Source organism: Schistocerca americana, chromosome 1 (genome assembly GCF_021461395.2).
Source record: "Schistocerca americana isolate TAMUIC-IGC-003095 chromosome 1, iqSchAmer2.1, whole genome shotgun sequence".
NCBI lineage: Eukaryota > Metazoa > Arthropoda > Insecta > Orthoptera > Acrididae > Schistocerca > Schistocerca americana.
The window spans coordinates 527,777,305-527,792,078 of record NC_060119.1 but is presented as its reverse complement, the minus strand read 5'-3'; the positions used below and the strand labels follow the sequence as shown (position 1 = coordinate 527,792,078).

At 37.6% G+C, this 14,774-nt stretch overlaps 1 protein-coding gene across 3 annotated transcripts in view; it reads right to left on the bottom strand.

Annotated features, from left to right (window-relative positions):
• LOC124605339 (5'-nucleotidase domain-containing protein 3) overlaps window positions 1-14,774 on the bottom strand; it is a 132,320-nt gene that overhangs the window by 91,486 nt on the left and 26,060 nt on the right. For all 3 annotated transcript variants that reach the window (XM_047136949.1, XM_047136958.1, XM_047136968.1), the window contains exons 3-4: window positions 11,371-11,592; window positions 11,054-11,191 (exon numbers count right to left, since the gene is read on the bottom strand). In XM_047136949.1, the coding sequence (XP_046992905.1) occupies window positions 11,054-11,191; window positions 11,371-11,592 (360 nt within the window). The remainder of the gene's footprint in view (window positions 1-11,053; window positions 11,192-11,370; window positions 11,593-14,774) is intronic.

Below are 14,774 nucleotides of genomic sequence, written 5' to 3'. Positions count from 1 at the left end.
AAGCTGACAAGACTATACAGTGGTGAGGAGTTAGCGTGAGATTCGAACATGCAAACACTAAGCTACCATTGGTCAATGGCAGGCAGTTTCAAATCTTCTCCGCCTCAGTACCTCCCCCTCCCCCTCTTCCTCTCCCCCCTCTCTTAAGGATGCTTGGCCTTCATTGTCTAGCACATATTGAGTAAGTTTTCTTAGTCCTGTTGGTCCTAAGAGATGCACGTGAGCTGTTTGTCAGAATGTGAAGGTTGGCATAGTCGCATCTATTTTACTAACAGATGTGACGTTGCTCTGAGCTGCTGAGGTCTTACGCATTGTACGTTCGACGCATATGAGCTTGTAATGCAGCTTTTTACAATTAGCGCAAAATGCCCTACTCTTATTAGTGCAAAATGCCCTACCATTCTTCCCACAATTTGACAGTTTTATCCTCTGTTTAGGCATAAAAAACATCTGTTAGTACTTTTCAGTTTCTGTTTCCATTCGGGGATGTAAACAGTTTGAGTACATTCTTGCGCCCAATGGGCTCGTTCATCACAGAAGATGCAAAATTGATCATAATTTTTCTTGCCCTTTGGTAATGTTGGTTTCTAATTAGCACAGACTTGAAGGACTGCAGCTGAGGGGTGTAAGGCAATGGTTTTTTGTCACAGCAGATCTTCTGTGAAGCTAGTGATGCATCAATCTCCATTCCTATACAAACCATCAACTGAAGTATGTCACCCTCTGGAAGACTGGTTTGCTAGACATGAATAAGCCAGGACTGGCAGATGTCATCAAGGGTAATTTCTGAGAATTATCATAAGCATTTACACATTTGCAGAGCATACATAAAGTGGCAGCTGCAGTCTATAAATGCAGAATTAAGTGATTCTGGATTCAGAAAGTGTATAGGTTTAACAGATTGCAAACAATCCAAGTGAGCTTGCATAATTTATTTTTATCACCATAGCATGCTGTGAGGATTCTCTTAGTTTCTTCATACGTGTCAGAGGTCACAGTGATACCATTGACAAAATACTTTGGCTTCCCTTCTAAGCAGCCATGCATAAATATTTGTTTATGGCAGGTGGATATCATGGAATCAAGATCAACCGATTGCTGTAATCATTCCCAAAAATGAGCTTAAGTCACAAAATTTCCAGAAAAGTCTCAATTTTCATTGTGTGGAGTCTGATATTAGATGGTGGAACAACTGGAATGATGGTCATGGCTGGTTGTTTATCACTTATGATAATGTGAGCCACAGAATTCACGTTTCCCTTCTATGCCTCATGACATGCTTAAAAAAATGCACTTGGCTGCAAGTTACATATTCATCACATTTGAATGCATCAGCATCACTGAGAATATCATGTACTTTGTCATCAAGGACTGTTAGTGTTAACAATAGCTCCTGTACTCGAACTTTAGAATATTCATAGTCTACAATGGGAGTTGCTTCATTAAAGTTGTGTCCTTCATCCAAAATATGTATAGCATTAGCTCTTTGTCGTGCCCATACTCTTTTTCTGGCACTGTAACTGACTGTTGCTATCAGTATTCTCTGTGTCAGGCATCATGAGGTGCCAAGGCAGTATGCAGCTTGAACAACAGATGGCAGTACCAGTCACAAACAATCTACAGGCATATTGTAAGGTCTGATAATCTGTTACAGTACCAACCGTGCAACTACAGTAGCAGCATAGAGCACAATAATGGAATCAAAAGGATTTACAAATGGCACTATAAAATGTATGGTGTGAAATTCAGTTAAACTTAGCCTTATGTGTGGGGTCATAAAAGAAAAAAAGCAAGTGGGGAGACCCCACAAGAAGCAGTTCAATCTAGGATGAGGGGCCAATGGTGATGGTAAGAGTGCCACCCCAGCCCCAGTGTCAGTACGGTTGTGCTAATTTGAAGAAGTATCTGCATGGTTAAGATTTTGAAGAGTTCAGTCAAAGGAGGAAATAGTTCCATAATTGTGGAAGAAGTTTTGAGTAATGTTTAATGAAATGTGACAAGAGCCTGAAAACAGGTGTAGATGTACTAGTACACATATAACAACTCCAAAATATTGCATTGATAATGGCTAGTTACAAGCCTGAATGGAAATGACAACCGATTGTTGCTCTTTACCATTCCCAAAATTATATCACAGTCCAGGAGTGCATCCCCCTTTCCTAATGGAAGGTAATTTGACTAATTTTTATGTTGCAAATGACATTAGTAGGCAGTGATTTGCAGTCTAACACAACACTTTATTTACGTGTCATAGAACATACATCAAAAAAAGAGTTCACAATAAGACAAACAGCCTCACCACAGTGGTAAAATCAGTTTCTGTCTGAGCATTGAAGTTTAAATGATGTCAGGCTTAGCTATCACTTGTATTGGTGACTAACTGGGTTTGCCAAGTGCTGTTGGCAAGCAGAGTGCACTAGCCCTTGTGAGGGCAATTGAGGACCTACTTGATTAAGAAGTAACAGCCTCAGTCATGAAAACAGATAACGGTCGGGAGAGTGATGTGCTGACCATATGCCTCTCCATACTCACTTCCAGTGACACCTATCAGCCGAGGATGACATGCCAGTCAGTCAGTACAATTAGGCTCTCCAAGGCTTTTTCAGATGGAGTTTAGTTCAGTTTACAAGAAGTCATATCTTGAGAATCAGCATTATCAGTTACAGATGTAGATGTCACTGACTATATCAGTTTTCAAGATACAGTAATGAGTTTAGCCACTGACATCATATTTATTGACACTTCAGCACAACAAACCATACCAAAAATTACACACTTCAGGAGTATCTTGAATGTGGTATATCACTTCAACACTATAGTTTCATAACAATTGAGTATAAATACAAAATACAACAAATATGGCTTGTTAGTTTTGCAAACACTAAGATCAACATGGGAGGTGCTCAGTTTGATTCTGACAGCCAATCATAGCAAAGATCCATGATAGCATGGAATCACATTGTATCATCAAACAAACTCATAAATGCAACAGATTGAATACATATGAAAATCATTAAGCATCTCAAGCACTTATCGACCATTAAGCATGCAGTGAAGCTACATACACTACACTAAATATCTCTCTAAAACATGTCATTTTCAGTATGGTTTGTGTTGGGGAATGTCACACTGATGCCTAAATATATTACCTATAGATCTTATTTTGGAGTTTGCTTTTGGTGTTATTTAGTAGTTGATTTAAGAGGATAGGAGATCAAGTCCACAAATGTTTTAGAAAGCCTTGGCACCATGGTGTCAATCAATAAATGTCATAGCCTTACCCAGAATGGAAACCATAACCATTCCTAGTCTGTTATAGCACTTAAAACTCAGCTGCTGCTTATTTCTGTTTATGTAATCTTCTATCATGTTGTCCTGGACTGGTAAATTTCTCACTTTATCTCTTTTACATATTTAAGTAAATGTAGTATTTGCACCTTCCCTAATGACTTCATTTCCTTCTGTGTGGATTTCAGTTATCTCCTTTGCTCCTACCATTAACATCTATGTCTGTACATTTGTGTTCAATTAGCATGGTAAGAGTACCACTGTTGATACCCTTACTAAGTAATTGATTATAAACAACTACTTCCAGTGGAAATCATATCGCTGGCCTTCTGGAAGGTACCAGATGTAAGGGCCGACACCAACAGATCAGGAAACCCTCCATTAGTTATCACACACTTAGGCAGATGTGGCAAAAGCAGTTCAGTCTGAAATGAGCAGCCAATGATACCATCAAAGTGCACTCCAGTGTCAGAACAGTTTTGCTAATGTGAAGAAATATCTGCATAATTAACATTTTGAAGAGTTCAATGAATGGATGAAGTAATTCCATAATTGTGGAAGAAGATTTGTCAGTATATTTTCTAGAAGTGGAAGTGACATCTTTGAGTGTTGCCACCATTAATAACAAATGGGTGTTTCAACATTCACAAATTGACCACTGATATTATCAGATCTTGGAAGAAGTTATATTGTGTGTCAGTAATCAGATTAACCGATCAAACTGTACTTTTCAAGTTAAATTTTATGGTGCTGCTAGACGGAGTGTGTGCTGTGAATTTATGTATGAGTCAAATTAGGGGCCATCAATAAACTGTGTTTCCGTAAAGTGACTTTCATCATTTCAAAATATCATTACATATAGATCCCTATAATCTTAGGAAGCAGTGCATAGTTTGGTTTCAGGCACATGGTAGAATTCAGCAACTGCCTATGCATCTGGGTTTAATGACCAACCGTCTTTCTCTCAATTGTGTGATAGCCTAGAGAACTATTAAATAACAAAGGGGATGGTTCCATGTGTTGATGTGTGATGGGATAGAATTAATGCAGTTTCCAGATAAAGTGGTGGACAATTGAAGGGACTGGTTTTGACGAAGAAACTGTACATGTGTTGCAGTGTGAAAGAACTCTGTTCTTCAGCAAAGAAACTTTGGATACAAGTGAAATTAAACATTCATCAAAATTTAATGAAATCAAAGTAGTGCCACATTTTACAAAAGAATTTTAATGGATCAGACTGCACCAGACTGAACAGTGATAATAATTTACTAGCAAGTGGACAACACATATTGTGTGAAAATTTGTGGAGAGATAATAGTGGATATTTAATAGAGACAGTATGTCACAAAAGAGATTTCAGAACAATAGATAGAATCAGTAATTGGGCATATGTGGGAAGTGTTTTTATCGCAGTTGGATTATGCATGAAAAAAGAGTATAGAATGATTGCATTATGACACATTGCTTCTGCAGTATTTCACTACAATGGCCAGATCATCACCACAGACAGACAAAAGTAAGTGTCATGTATAACTGAGGAAAGGGCACAGTACTGCATGGCACTGCATTACTGTTTGGCATTATTAACTATATAAATAGTGTGCTGCAAACAACATAAGTATTTGTATAGGATAATTTATTATGCTGTGTGTGGATCCACTTTATGTTGCATAGCAATAAATTCACAATGGCTGACAAATTCATGTTCTGGAGAGCATAGTAGAACTGAAGATAGTATTGATACAAGCAGAAAACTCTAAAGTCTATGCATAAAAATACCTCCACCCTGCTGGCAAAGACTAACCAATAGGAAGTAGACATCGACAATCCAGAGACTGGAGATCTTTCTAATATGAAGCAGTTATTTTTGTGGAATATGAAGCTCTTATAGAAAAAAGTATAAAAACCCCTGAGAAAAATCAAGCTAATCTTGCTAATGGAAATGAAAAATGTGAGGCTAATCTTGCTAAAGATTTTGCTGTTAGAATTGGAGAAATCTAAAATGTACAAATATACAATTGAAAGAAATGCAGAGTAATATAGCTAAGCAGTTCAAAGAAGAGAGACAAATTTTTGTTCACTATCGCAAAAAGGTAATTAATAAATTGCAGCAAGAGATGTTACACATTCAAAACTTAATGTTGATCAAGTTAGGCAAGATCTTGCACATTTTAGAGAAAAACAAGGTAACAAACACACTGAGTTATCTACAGAAGTAAGCAAAACAAGACAGGAGCCTGAGAGTAGTACTAATAATGTTGAAAGTATTGAGGAAGAACAGGGCACTAAGATCATGAATCTTGATTTGAAGATGCAGGAAGTGGCTACAGACAGCTAACAAACAAGCGACTCAAATTACAGATCCTGTAAACACAAGCAATCACAGTGTGATCTTGGAAGGAAGTCGCATGCCAGTCGCAAATATTTGGACTCGAATGCAACTCGAAATGGGCCAAAACATTGCTCTGGAACCAACTGATGTTTTCATTTTTATGTGTGTGCAGCAGCAATGCAAGTGATGCTGAGAGATGACATGCATGTTTTCCACAGAGTATGCAGTTAAACAGATTCAAATCTAAGGGAGATGTACATTCTGTCACTTCCATTAGGAGTTTTAGGAGTTTTTTTGCAATGGAGCAACGAATTTTCTAGAACATATGAAGTGTTGCCACATGTCGGTAAGTGGTATCACATGATCCTGGAATTGGGTTTCTTGAATAAGCATCACACAAAAGTTGATCTTTTGCAGCACACTGCCGAATTGAGTGGAACATTGTTACAACTGGGAGAGACTGCTGCAAGTGATATGCTGGTGCAAGGTTCTCCTAGTACAAAGTGGAACTGTTTACAATAGGTATGCACAACCATTAAGGCTCAGTTTGCATGACAAAATGGCAAAAAGTATGGATAAACTACTCTGGTTACATTTAGGTACTGACCTACAGAGTGATATTTTTTATGTTATACAGCCATAGAAACACAATGACGACTTTGATGTGTAACTTGTTTTATACACAGAAGCTAGGCACACATGCAGAAAGTGAATGGAGAACACATGGTTCCAGTTTGTGTGGATAATTTGACACCAACAAAGGGGTTGTTGGTAACTAATTTGGACAACTGGATGAAGATGATTTAGACGGATCAAGTGCGGTCCTTTGCCATTAGCCAATCACCAATGCATCTGCATTACATGAAAAAGTACAGCATCTGATAGGAAAAGGTAGAGTAGTCATGGAAACATTACTTAAACAGTTCTGGCATTTGATCAATCCCAGTGGACTGTTGCCAGTGACATCCATGATGTGAAGCATCACAGGATCCCAAGGGGGGATAATCCTCATGTCTGTGAGAAGTCATACAGAATATCTCAGCACCTGCAACCAATAATAGAGGCATTAATCAATCAACAGTTGAGGGTGGCATTAATGAAGAAAGTGATAGCCACTTAGGAGCCCCCACTGTCACTGTGCCCAAACAAATCAGACAGGACAAGGAAATACATGCTCTGTTGTGACTAGCGTTACTTAAATGCCAGAACTGCAACAGAGGCATATCTGATACTAAATATCATGGAAAAGCTGCACATCTAGATCAATATAAGTATTTTTCAATAATGGGTCTGAAAACTAGTAACCACCAATTAGCAGTAGTGCTGGAGTACCGATTGATGACTTATTTATCATTGTAGGAGGGCTTTACTAATATACAGGGAGGCTTTTTGGATTTGAGAATGCACCAGACACGTTCAGCGATTATTGGACAGAGCATTGAGGGGATCAAAAAAACACTTGTGCGTGGTCTACTTATATGATATTGTCATTCTTTTCTACAGACCTGATAGAGTACAAGCAGTGGCTGGAAGAAGTGTTTAAGAGGTTGTATTCAACATACTTAATATAAAGTATCGAAAAGTGTCACTCTGCATTGGCAAAAGTGATCCATTTAGTCCATGTAATTTGCCATGATGACGTGAAGACAGAGATGAAAAGCCCATAATTTCTCATCACCACAAACTGTGGAGCACCTGCAGTCATTTTTAGTGTTATGTAATTATTATATGAAATTCATCAAAGGGTTTGATGCCATTGCTAGTCCATTTTGAAGAAGGGTGAGAAATTTCAGTGGACAGCTGACTGTGAATCTGCATTTGAGGGACTGTAAAATACATTAACAACTAGTCCTGTGTTAGTATTTCCAAATTATGAAAAATAGTTTATCTTGTCCCTATGACATAAGCAACCAGGTAATGGTATAAGTTCTGAGTAGATGGTAATGAGCACCTGGTAGCATATGCATCAAGGCAATCAAATAAAACGGAATGGACTGACTCATCTAATGAGAAGATGTTCAGCTTAATCTACAGTGTCACTTACTTTCATCGTTACCTATATGGCAGGAAATTTAAACCTATAACAGTCCACACACCATTAAAATGGCTATTAGGACTGAAAGATCCATCAAGCAGACAGACTCGATGGGCATTAAAATTAAATGAATTTGATATTGAAGTAGTGCACAAACCCAGCAGGAAGCATGACAAGACGAATGAGTTGAGTAGGAAAATCAGTGTCATAAATGTGTCTGGTCAAAGCCTCGCTGAGTGGTATACGGTGCAGACCACTGACATGGACTGTCAGATATTCAAGATGCAACCACAGTTCATAATGCATGATGAGCTACTGTGTGAGATTATGAAGTTCAGGTCAAGCTTCATGGTACCTCCTGCACTGAGGGAAGGAGTATTAAAAGAGGCTCACAACCAAATGTTAGAAGGGCATGGACAGTAAAGGACAAGGAAGATGAATGGTTTAGGTGCAGAATGTGAAGATAGAACATTGATCAGTATGTCAAGAACTATGTTCCATGTGCACGACATGGTGACTTGAGCCATCAATGACTATTGCTTCAGAGATTACCGGAGGTGTCTGAATCATTAGGAATGATGGGTACATACATTTTGTGTCCATTTTATTGGACACTGGCAGATAACCACTTTTCACAAAACACTGCAACAACTGCTGTTTCGAATCTACAAGCAAGTACAGTAGCACAAGCAATGATGAACAATTGATTACTGAACTTTGGTGTACCTGCACAATAATTATGGATCAGGGCATCAACTTCACGTCCAAACTAATTATGAAGTTATGTCATCTACTGCAAACTCAAAAGCTTAGAACTTGTCCCTTCCACCCTCAGGCAAACCGGAAAACTGAACATGTTCAACATACACCATAAAATGTTAATTTATTATGTGAGTAGTCAACACAATGACTGGGACATTTATCTATTGTATGTCATAGCCACATACAATTCAAAGGTGCACAACAGTGTTGAGCTTTTGCCATTTGAAGTTGCAAACAGTGGAAAAATGTTTTGTGCCTTTCAAATTTATTAAACCTATGATTGGGAAAATGGAGAATCAATATAAAATTTTACAAAAATGCTAAAGGAAGTTTGGAAGTGGGTGAAGAAGGAAAATACTAAAGCCATCAAGCAGCAGGAGACAATTTAGCAATGTAATTTTAAGTAACCTGAGCATAAGATTGGCCAACGGCTCAGGATACCAAGTCCTTACATCTCAAACAGCAAAAAGAGAAAATTTCTTGTACACTACAAGGGGCTGTACCAAGTCATACAGATATCACCACTGTGAATGTGAAGTTGTAATTACTGACGCAAACTTCCATTGTCCACTTAGGATGCATTAAACATTTTAAAAGTACCCTGGACATGTTACCTCAACTGTCAGCGCTATTACCCATGAAGAAAGTGTAAGGTAAGAAGAGATGGAAGGAAACAAAAGATAGTGTGCAGGATGTATACGAAGTGCTGTAGGCTCTCCTGTTGCACCAGTGAGTAATGAGTTTTATGATGTATACAGAACAGTTTTGTTGTGAAATGTGTTGTCCTAGATTAATGGAATCATCATAATTTGTTAGTAAAGAGTGATTTATTTTACATGTGTTCTAACTATTTCTCATAATTGGATTCGCAGACACAAACGTGAATAATTTGAATAGTGGTATGTTATGGTAACAGGGTCCACTGCGTGATTATGAACCATGTACATCAAATCCTTGAAGAAAGGGAAGGGAGACTGAAACAGTTACCTTTCCTGCCCAGGTACCACCAAGGACAACAATGACATTCACAGTAATTCTGATGGCACTAACACATCTTCAGGTGAGAATTAATGGAGACCCCATGGAATCAAAGCTCAAAGGAGGAGTGCTGTTGTCCAGGCAGCAGAATGTCATGTTAACCAGCCACTGAGGAATGAAGTATGGATGCTGTGGAAGACATTCACTAGATTGTATCTTGAAGCCACAGACAGAAAGGAATATCGCAGGACATCTAAGGGGAACCCCGAGGATTATAGGTTTCATATGAGCGTTTACAGGAACAGTTACACCAAGCGATGACCTTAGTACTACACACATAATTGCCTCAGAAGATATGATGGCTAAATTCAGGTGGGAGTCTACTGAAGACAGTATTCAGAACAGTTGATACTGATGATCTCAGGGAACTAAACAGCACAATGGGACAAGTACAAGAGAGAGCCAACAGCAAATAGGCGACTATGGAGTGGCATACCACACAACTGGCAAATCTAGAGCAAGGTGTACCGAACAATACTCTGACATTACAGGAATTAACTACTGAGTTACGAGGATATATTACATCAGCCACAGGAAAAGTCAACCAAGATTTAGATACAACAGAAACCTGACCAATGTGAGAATTGCCATGGTAGGAGTTCTCCAATCACTAGGAGATAGCATAGAGCATGCCCATCCGCACATATAGCCCTGCAAAATACGTCAATACAGCAGGCCAATACTACCACCACAACATACTTATCATGCCAAGCAGCCTGCACATCAGGGGCTATAAAACATTTTTGCCCCTAACGTGTAGGCTGCCCTGCAAAGCAGATCGATTCCCACATAATACACCTGTCCTGCAAGACAGCCTAAATGCCAGGGGCTGAAAAACACGTGTTTGTCCATATTTCCACTCCTATTGGAAATAGGAGGTTAGAAACCCCACAGCGTTGATACCTGTGAAATTTTTGCTGTTTGTGTGCCAAATTTGAATGAAATCAATACATACATACTTACAGTCTGCTTTATATGTTATTTACAAACTTCCAGCATGCTGAAGCAGCTGCAGTTCACTAACTTCTGATAATCAGTACAATGAAAAACTACTCAAAAGTTGCAAATTTTACTTTTTTTATTCAATCAATGAGTAATTTTCAATCCAAAATGCATTTTGAAATCATCATATCATGGTAAAAAATGGTATTTCTGATTATGTGAAAACCATGTCAAACACACCCAGTGAACAGTTACAGTGCATACAGATGTATGTGTCTCATTGTACTTATGTGTTATTGTTGGTGTAGTGTTACTAATACGGAAATTCTGTTCATCTCTGCAGAGAATTTACACAGCGCCAAAAGCCAACATTAAGAGCAACTCATCTTGAAAACTCAGAAATCATGATGAAACAATAGTAGAAGGAGAAGACAATAGGCAATCCTCCAGTAAATGTAAGGGGCAAGATGCAAGATAACTGTTCAGTGATGGCATTAAGGAGAGGAACTCAATGTAATTTGTCAACGCCATAGCTAACAATTTGAATCTTGTCCTATAATTTTCATGTGTTACATGCTTCCTACTCTCTACGAGAGAAAAGAAAACATTTAAAAAAAGCCTCTGCAGTTAAGAGACAGAGAAAGAAAAGCAAATACCTTGACATCCCTGAAGAGAATTTCAGGGTGATAATCAATATGATGTTTCTCAAAATATTCTGCAACATCACATAGTAGTCCCATTTCTGGCACAGAAAATAAGTCAGCTAACTGAACCATTTTTGTTTTAATATCAGCCTGAAAAATACAAAATGTATTAATTACTTACATTTTTTGTTAATTTGAAATTTATCTAGCATGACCTGTACTGTGGATGACATGTAAAAGTGTAAATAAAAACCTTATAACAAATAATGTCAAAAAGTAGCTCTAACAATAAGTTATAAGCCAAGGATCTAAAAATAAGATTAAAGTACCTGATAGTTCCTTGGTTCTACATAGGCTAAAGGAATAATTCGATTCTTATATAATTTCAGAACTTCATCATCTGACACAGGAGATAAGCCACGATACACACTGCCTAGTTGTATCTGGAGGAATGAGTCAATCTTCAGCAGTAGACCTTTTTCTATATCATAATGTAGCCCCCGTACTGCAAATCCTGGCTTATATTCAAGTAACTTTATACTGTTTGGATACTGAAAAGAATAATACACAACATTACAGACAAATACAAGTAATGAATAGATTTATTTATTGTGAGAGGATTAAGTTTCATCTGTCCAGATAATTCTTCATCTTTCTCCTGTTTGATTGTTGCTGACAGTGTACTGGTGTCTCACAGGAATCAGTTTTAGCCATGTTCACCATAATGATTAATAGTATATAGTCTATGAAGTGAAGCTCAGACATTCCTTTAACATGTCTTAAGGGAAAAAAAATGCAAATAGTGCACTGCATGATAGACAGAAGGTCATAAGAATAAATCTACATGGAATAGTGTTATGCCTGATAATTACATGAGCAAGACCTTTTTCTCCCACAAGCAACAAAATGTGTTTAATGATGAATGAATGAATAAATTGCAGTTTTATTTCTTTGGTCACTTACAGATATATCTCTGATTTATTCAAGGCTTTCTCAAACTTCATTTTCAAGAGAATGAATTATGTATTCTGTTTTGACTATAAAACATGTTCTTGTATGTGACAGGTATAAACCAGTTCAGTTCTCAGCTCAGCTGCCAAATTAGTCTATGTTGAACAAATAAGACAAAAGTAATGGGAATGGAATTAATTTTGATTATGTCTCAGCCCTGTCTTTATGTTATATCTGGTAATATTGTATTAACACTGGTGAAAATTTTTAAATTTTTAGATTGCAGGACATGGGAAAAGACCATCCACCAAAAACTGCAGAATGTTCAAATTGATAATGTTATGTTCTAAAGATTTTCAATGAAATTTCAGAAGAAAAACACACTTTATAACTATTTCACTAATATTTATTATTTTTTCAAGCTAGGTTTCAGGGATGAGCCAACCATCTAGCATTATTGGCAAAGATGTTGTGTGTACTGGTACAAACAAAGGAAACAAGAGAAAAACTTGTGACTAATGTCATTTTGTAGCAAATCTCAGACAGGACACCCTCTCATTAATCGCATAATGAAATGTAGGCCAGACACCAAAAAATTTAACTATTTCTCTGGAAATAAATTACAGCCAATAATCATGAAAGCTCTTGAATGTTGGACCTCGTATGAAAATGAAATACAGAAGTACAATGTCTTATAAGAATTTGTAGCCCCATTCAATTTCTGAGAAGAACATACACTACTATTTAATAACATGTACAGTACAAGGATTCTCCGAATTTGAAGAATGAAATCAACATTTCATTCAATACTATTTTCCTGAATTCAATGAAGACTTATACAGATGGATAGAAGACCATCGACAGTGACATGAAGTGCAATACACAACCGTGCACAAAATTATCAAGCCCTATATTCTCTAGCTAAGAGACAACAATCTATTATGTGGAAGCCATCACAGTTTGAAAAGCAGTAAAATTCGGCAGATCTTGCAGACAAAGAAGTACAGTAATATTAACAGATTCTCTAAGTGTAATAAAGAGCCTTAAAAAAACCAGAATGAAACATAGGTGTGTTGCCTATAATTATAGACGCTATTAAAGAATTTGTTACAAATAAGCAAGCAGAAACAGTAATAAGTTTCTTGTGGATTCCAAGGAACAGTGGCATATTTCATAAGAAGATAGTAGACAGCTTAGAAAAGCAAGCAATGAACTTAAGTGAAATCCAAAAGATAGACTTCCTTACCAGGATGATCCATAAAATTTTTGGCATGCAGCTGCATAAATTTGACTTCTTCTTCCAATATTTTGGCTGGATGGTTCAGCCAAAACATTAGAAGAAGAAGTCAAATTTATGCAGCTGCACTCCTGAAATTTTATGGATCAGTATTTGTGCCGTGAAAATATGAAGACGCATTTCCTTACCATGATGTTTGTCATTGTGGTCTACAGCGCACAGACTGATTTGATGCAGCTCTCCATGCTACTTTACCCTGTGTGAGCCTCTTCATCTCCAAATAACTACTTAAACCAACATCCTTTTGAATCTGCTTACTGTATTTATTTCTTAGTCTCCCTCTACAATTTGTACCCCCCCCCACTTCCCTCCAAGGGTAAATTGGTGATCTCTTGATGTTTCAGTATGTGTCCTATCAATCAACTCCTCTTGTGCCATAAATTTCTTGTCTCATCCTCATTAATTATGAGAGTTTACCTATCTAATCTTCAACAGTCTTAGCACCATATTTTGAAAGCTTCTATGCTCTTTCCATGTAAACTATTTATTGTCCATGTTTAAGTGCCGTACATGGCTACACACTACACATATACCTTCATAAAAGATGTCCTAACACTTAAATCTACATTCAAAGTTAACAAATTTCTCTTCTTCAGAAATGCTTTTCTTGCCATTGCCAGTCCACATTTTATATCCTCTATAATTCAACAATCATCAGTCATTTTGCTGCACAAATAGCAAAACTCATCTACTACTAGAAGTGTCTTGTTTCTTAACCTAATTCACTTAGCATCACCTGATTTAATTTGACTACATTCCATTATCCTTGTTTTGCTTTTGTTGATGTTCATCATATATCCTCCCTTTCAAGACAATATCCATTCTGTTCAACTGCTCTTTCAAATCCTTTGCTGTCTCTGACAGAATTACAATATCATTGGCAGATTTCAAAGTTTTTATTTCTTTTCTCTGAACTTTAATTCCTACTCCAAAGTTTCTTTGATTTCCTTTAATGCTTGTTGAGTGTACAAACTGAACAACATCTGGGATAGGCTACAACCCTGTCTCACTCCTTTCTCAACCACTGCTTCCTTTTCATGCCCCTCAACTCTTATAATTGCTGTCTGGTTTCTATAGAAGTCATAAATAGCCTTTCACCCCCCATTTTTTACCCCCACTACCTTTAGAATTTTGAAGAGAGTATTCCAGTCAACATTGTCAAAAGCTTTCTCTAAGTCTACAAATACTACAAACATTGGTTTGCCTTTCCTTCACCTGTCTTCTAAGATACGTTGTAGGGTCAGTACTTGCTTGAGGGTTAATTGCAGTGTGCCGGCCGGGGTGGCCGAGCGGTTCTAGGCACTACAGTCTGTAACCATGTGACTGCTACGTCCGCAGGTTCGAATCCTGCCTCGGGCATGGATGTGGGTGATGTCCTTAGGTTAGTTAAGTTTAAGGAGTTCTAAGTTCTAGGGGACTGATGACCTCCGAAGTTAAGTCCCATAGTGCTCAGAGCCATTTGAATCATTTAATTGCAGTGTTACA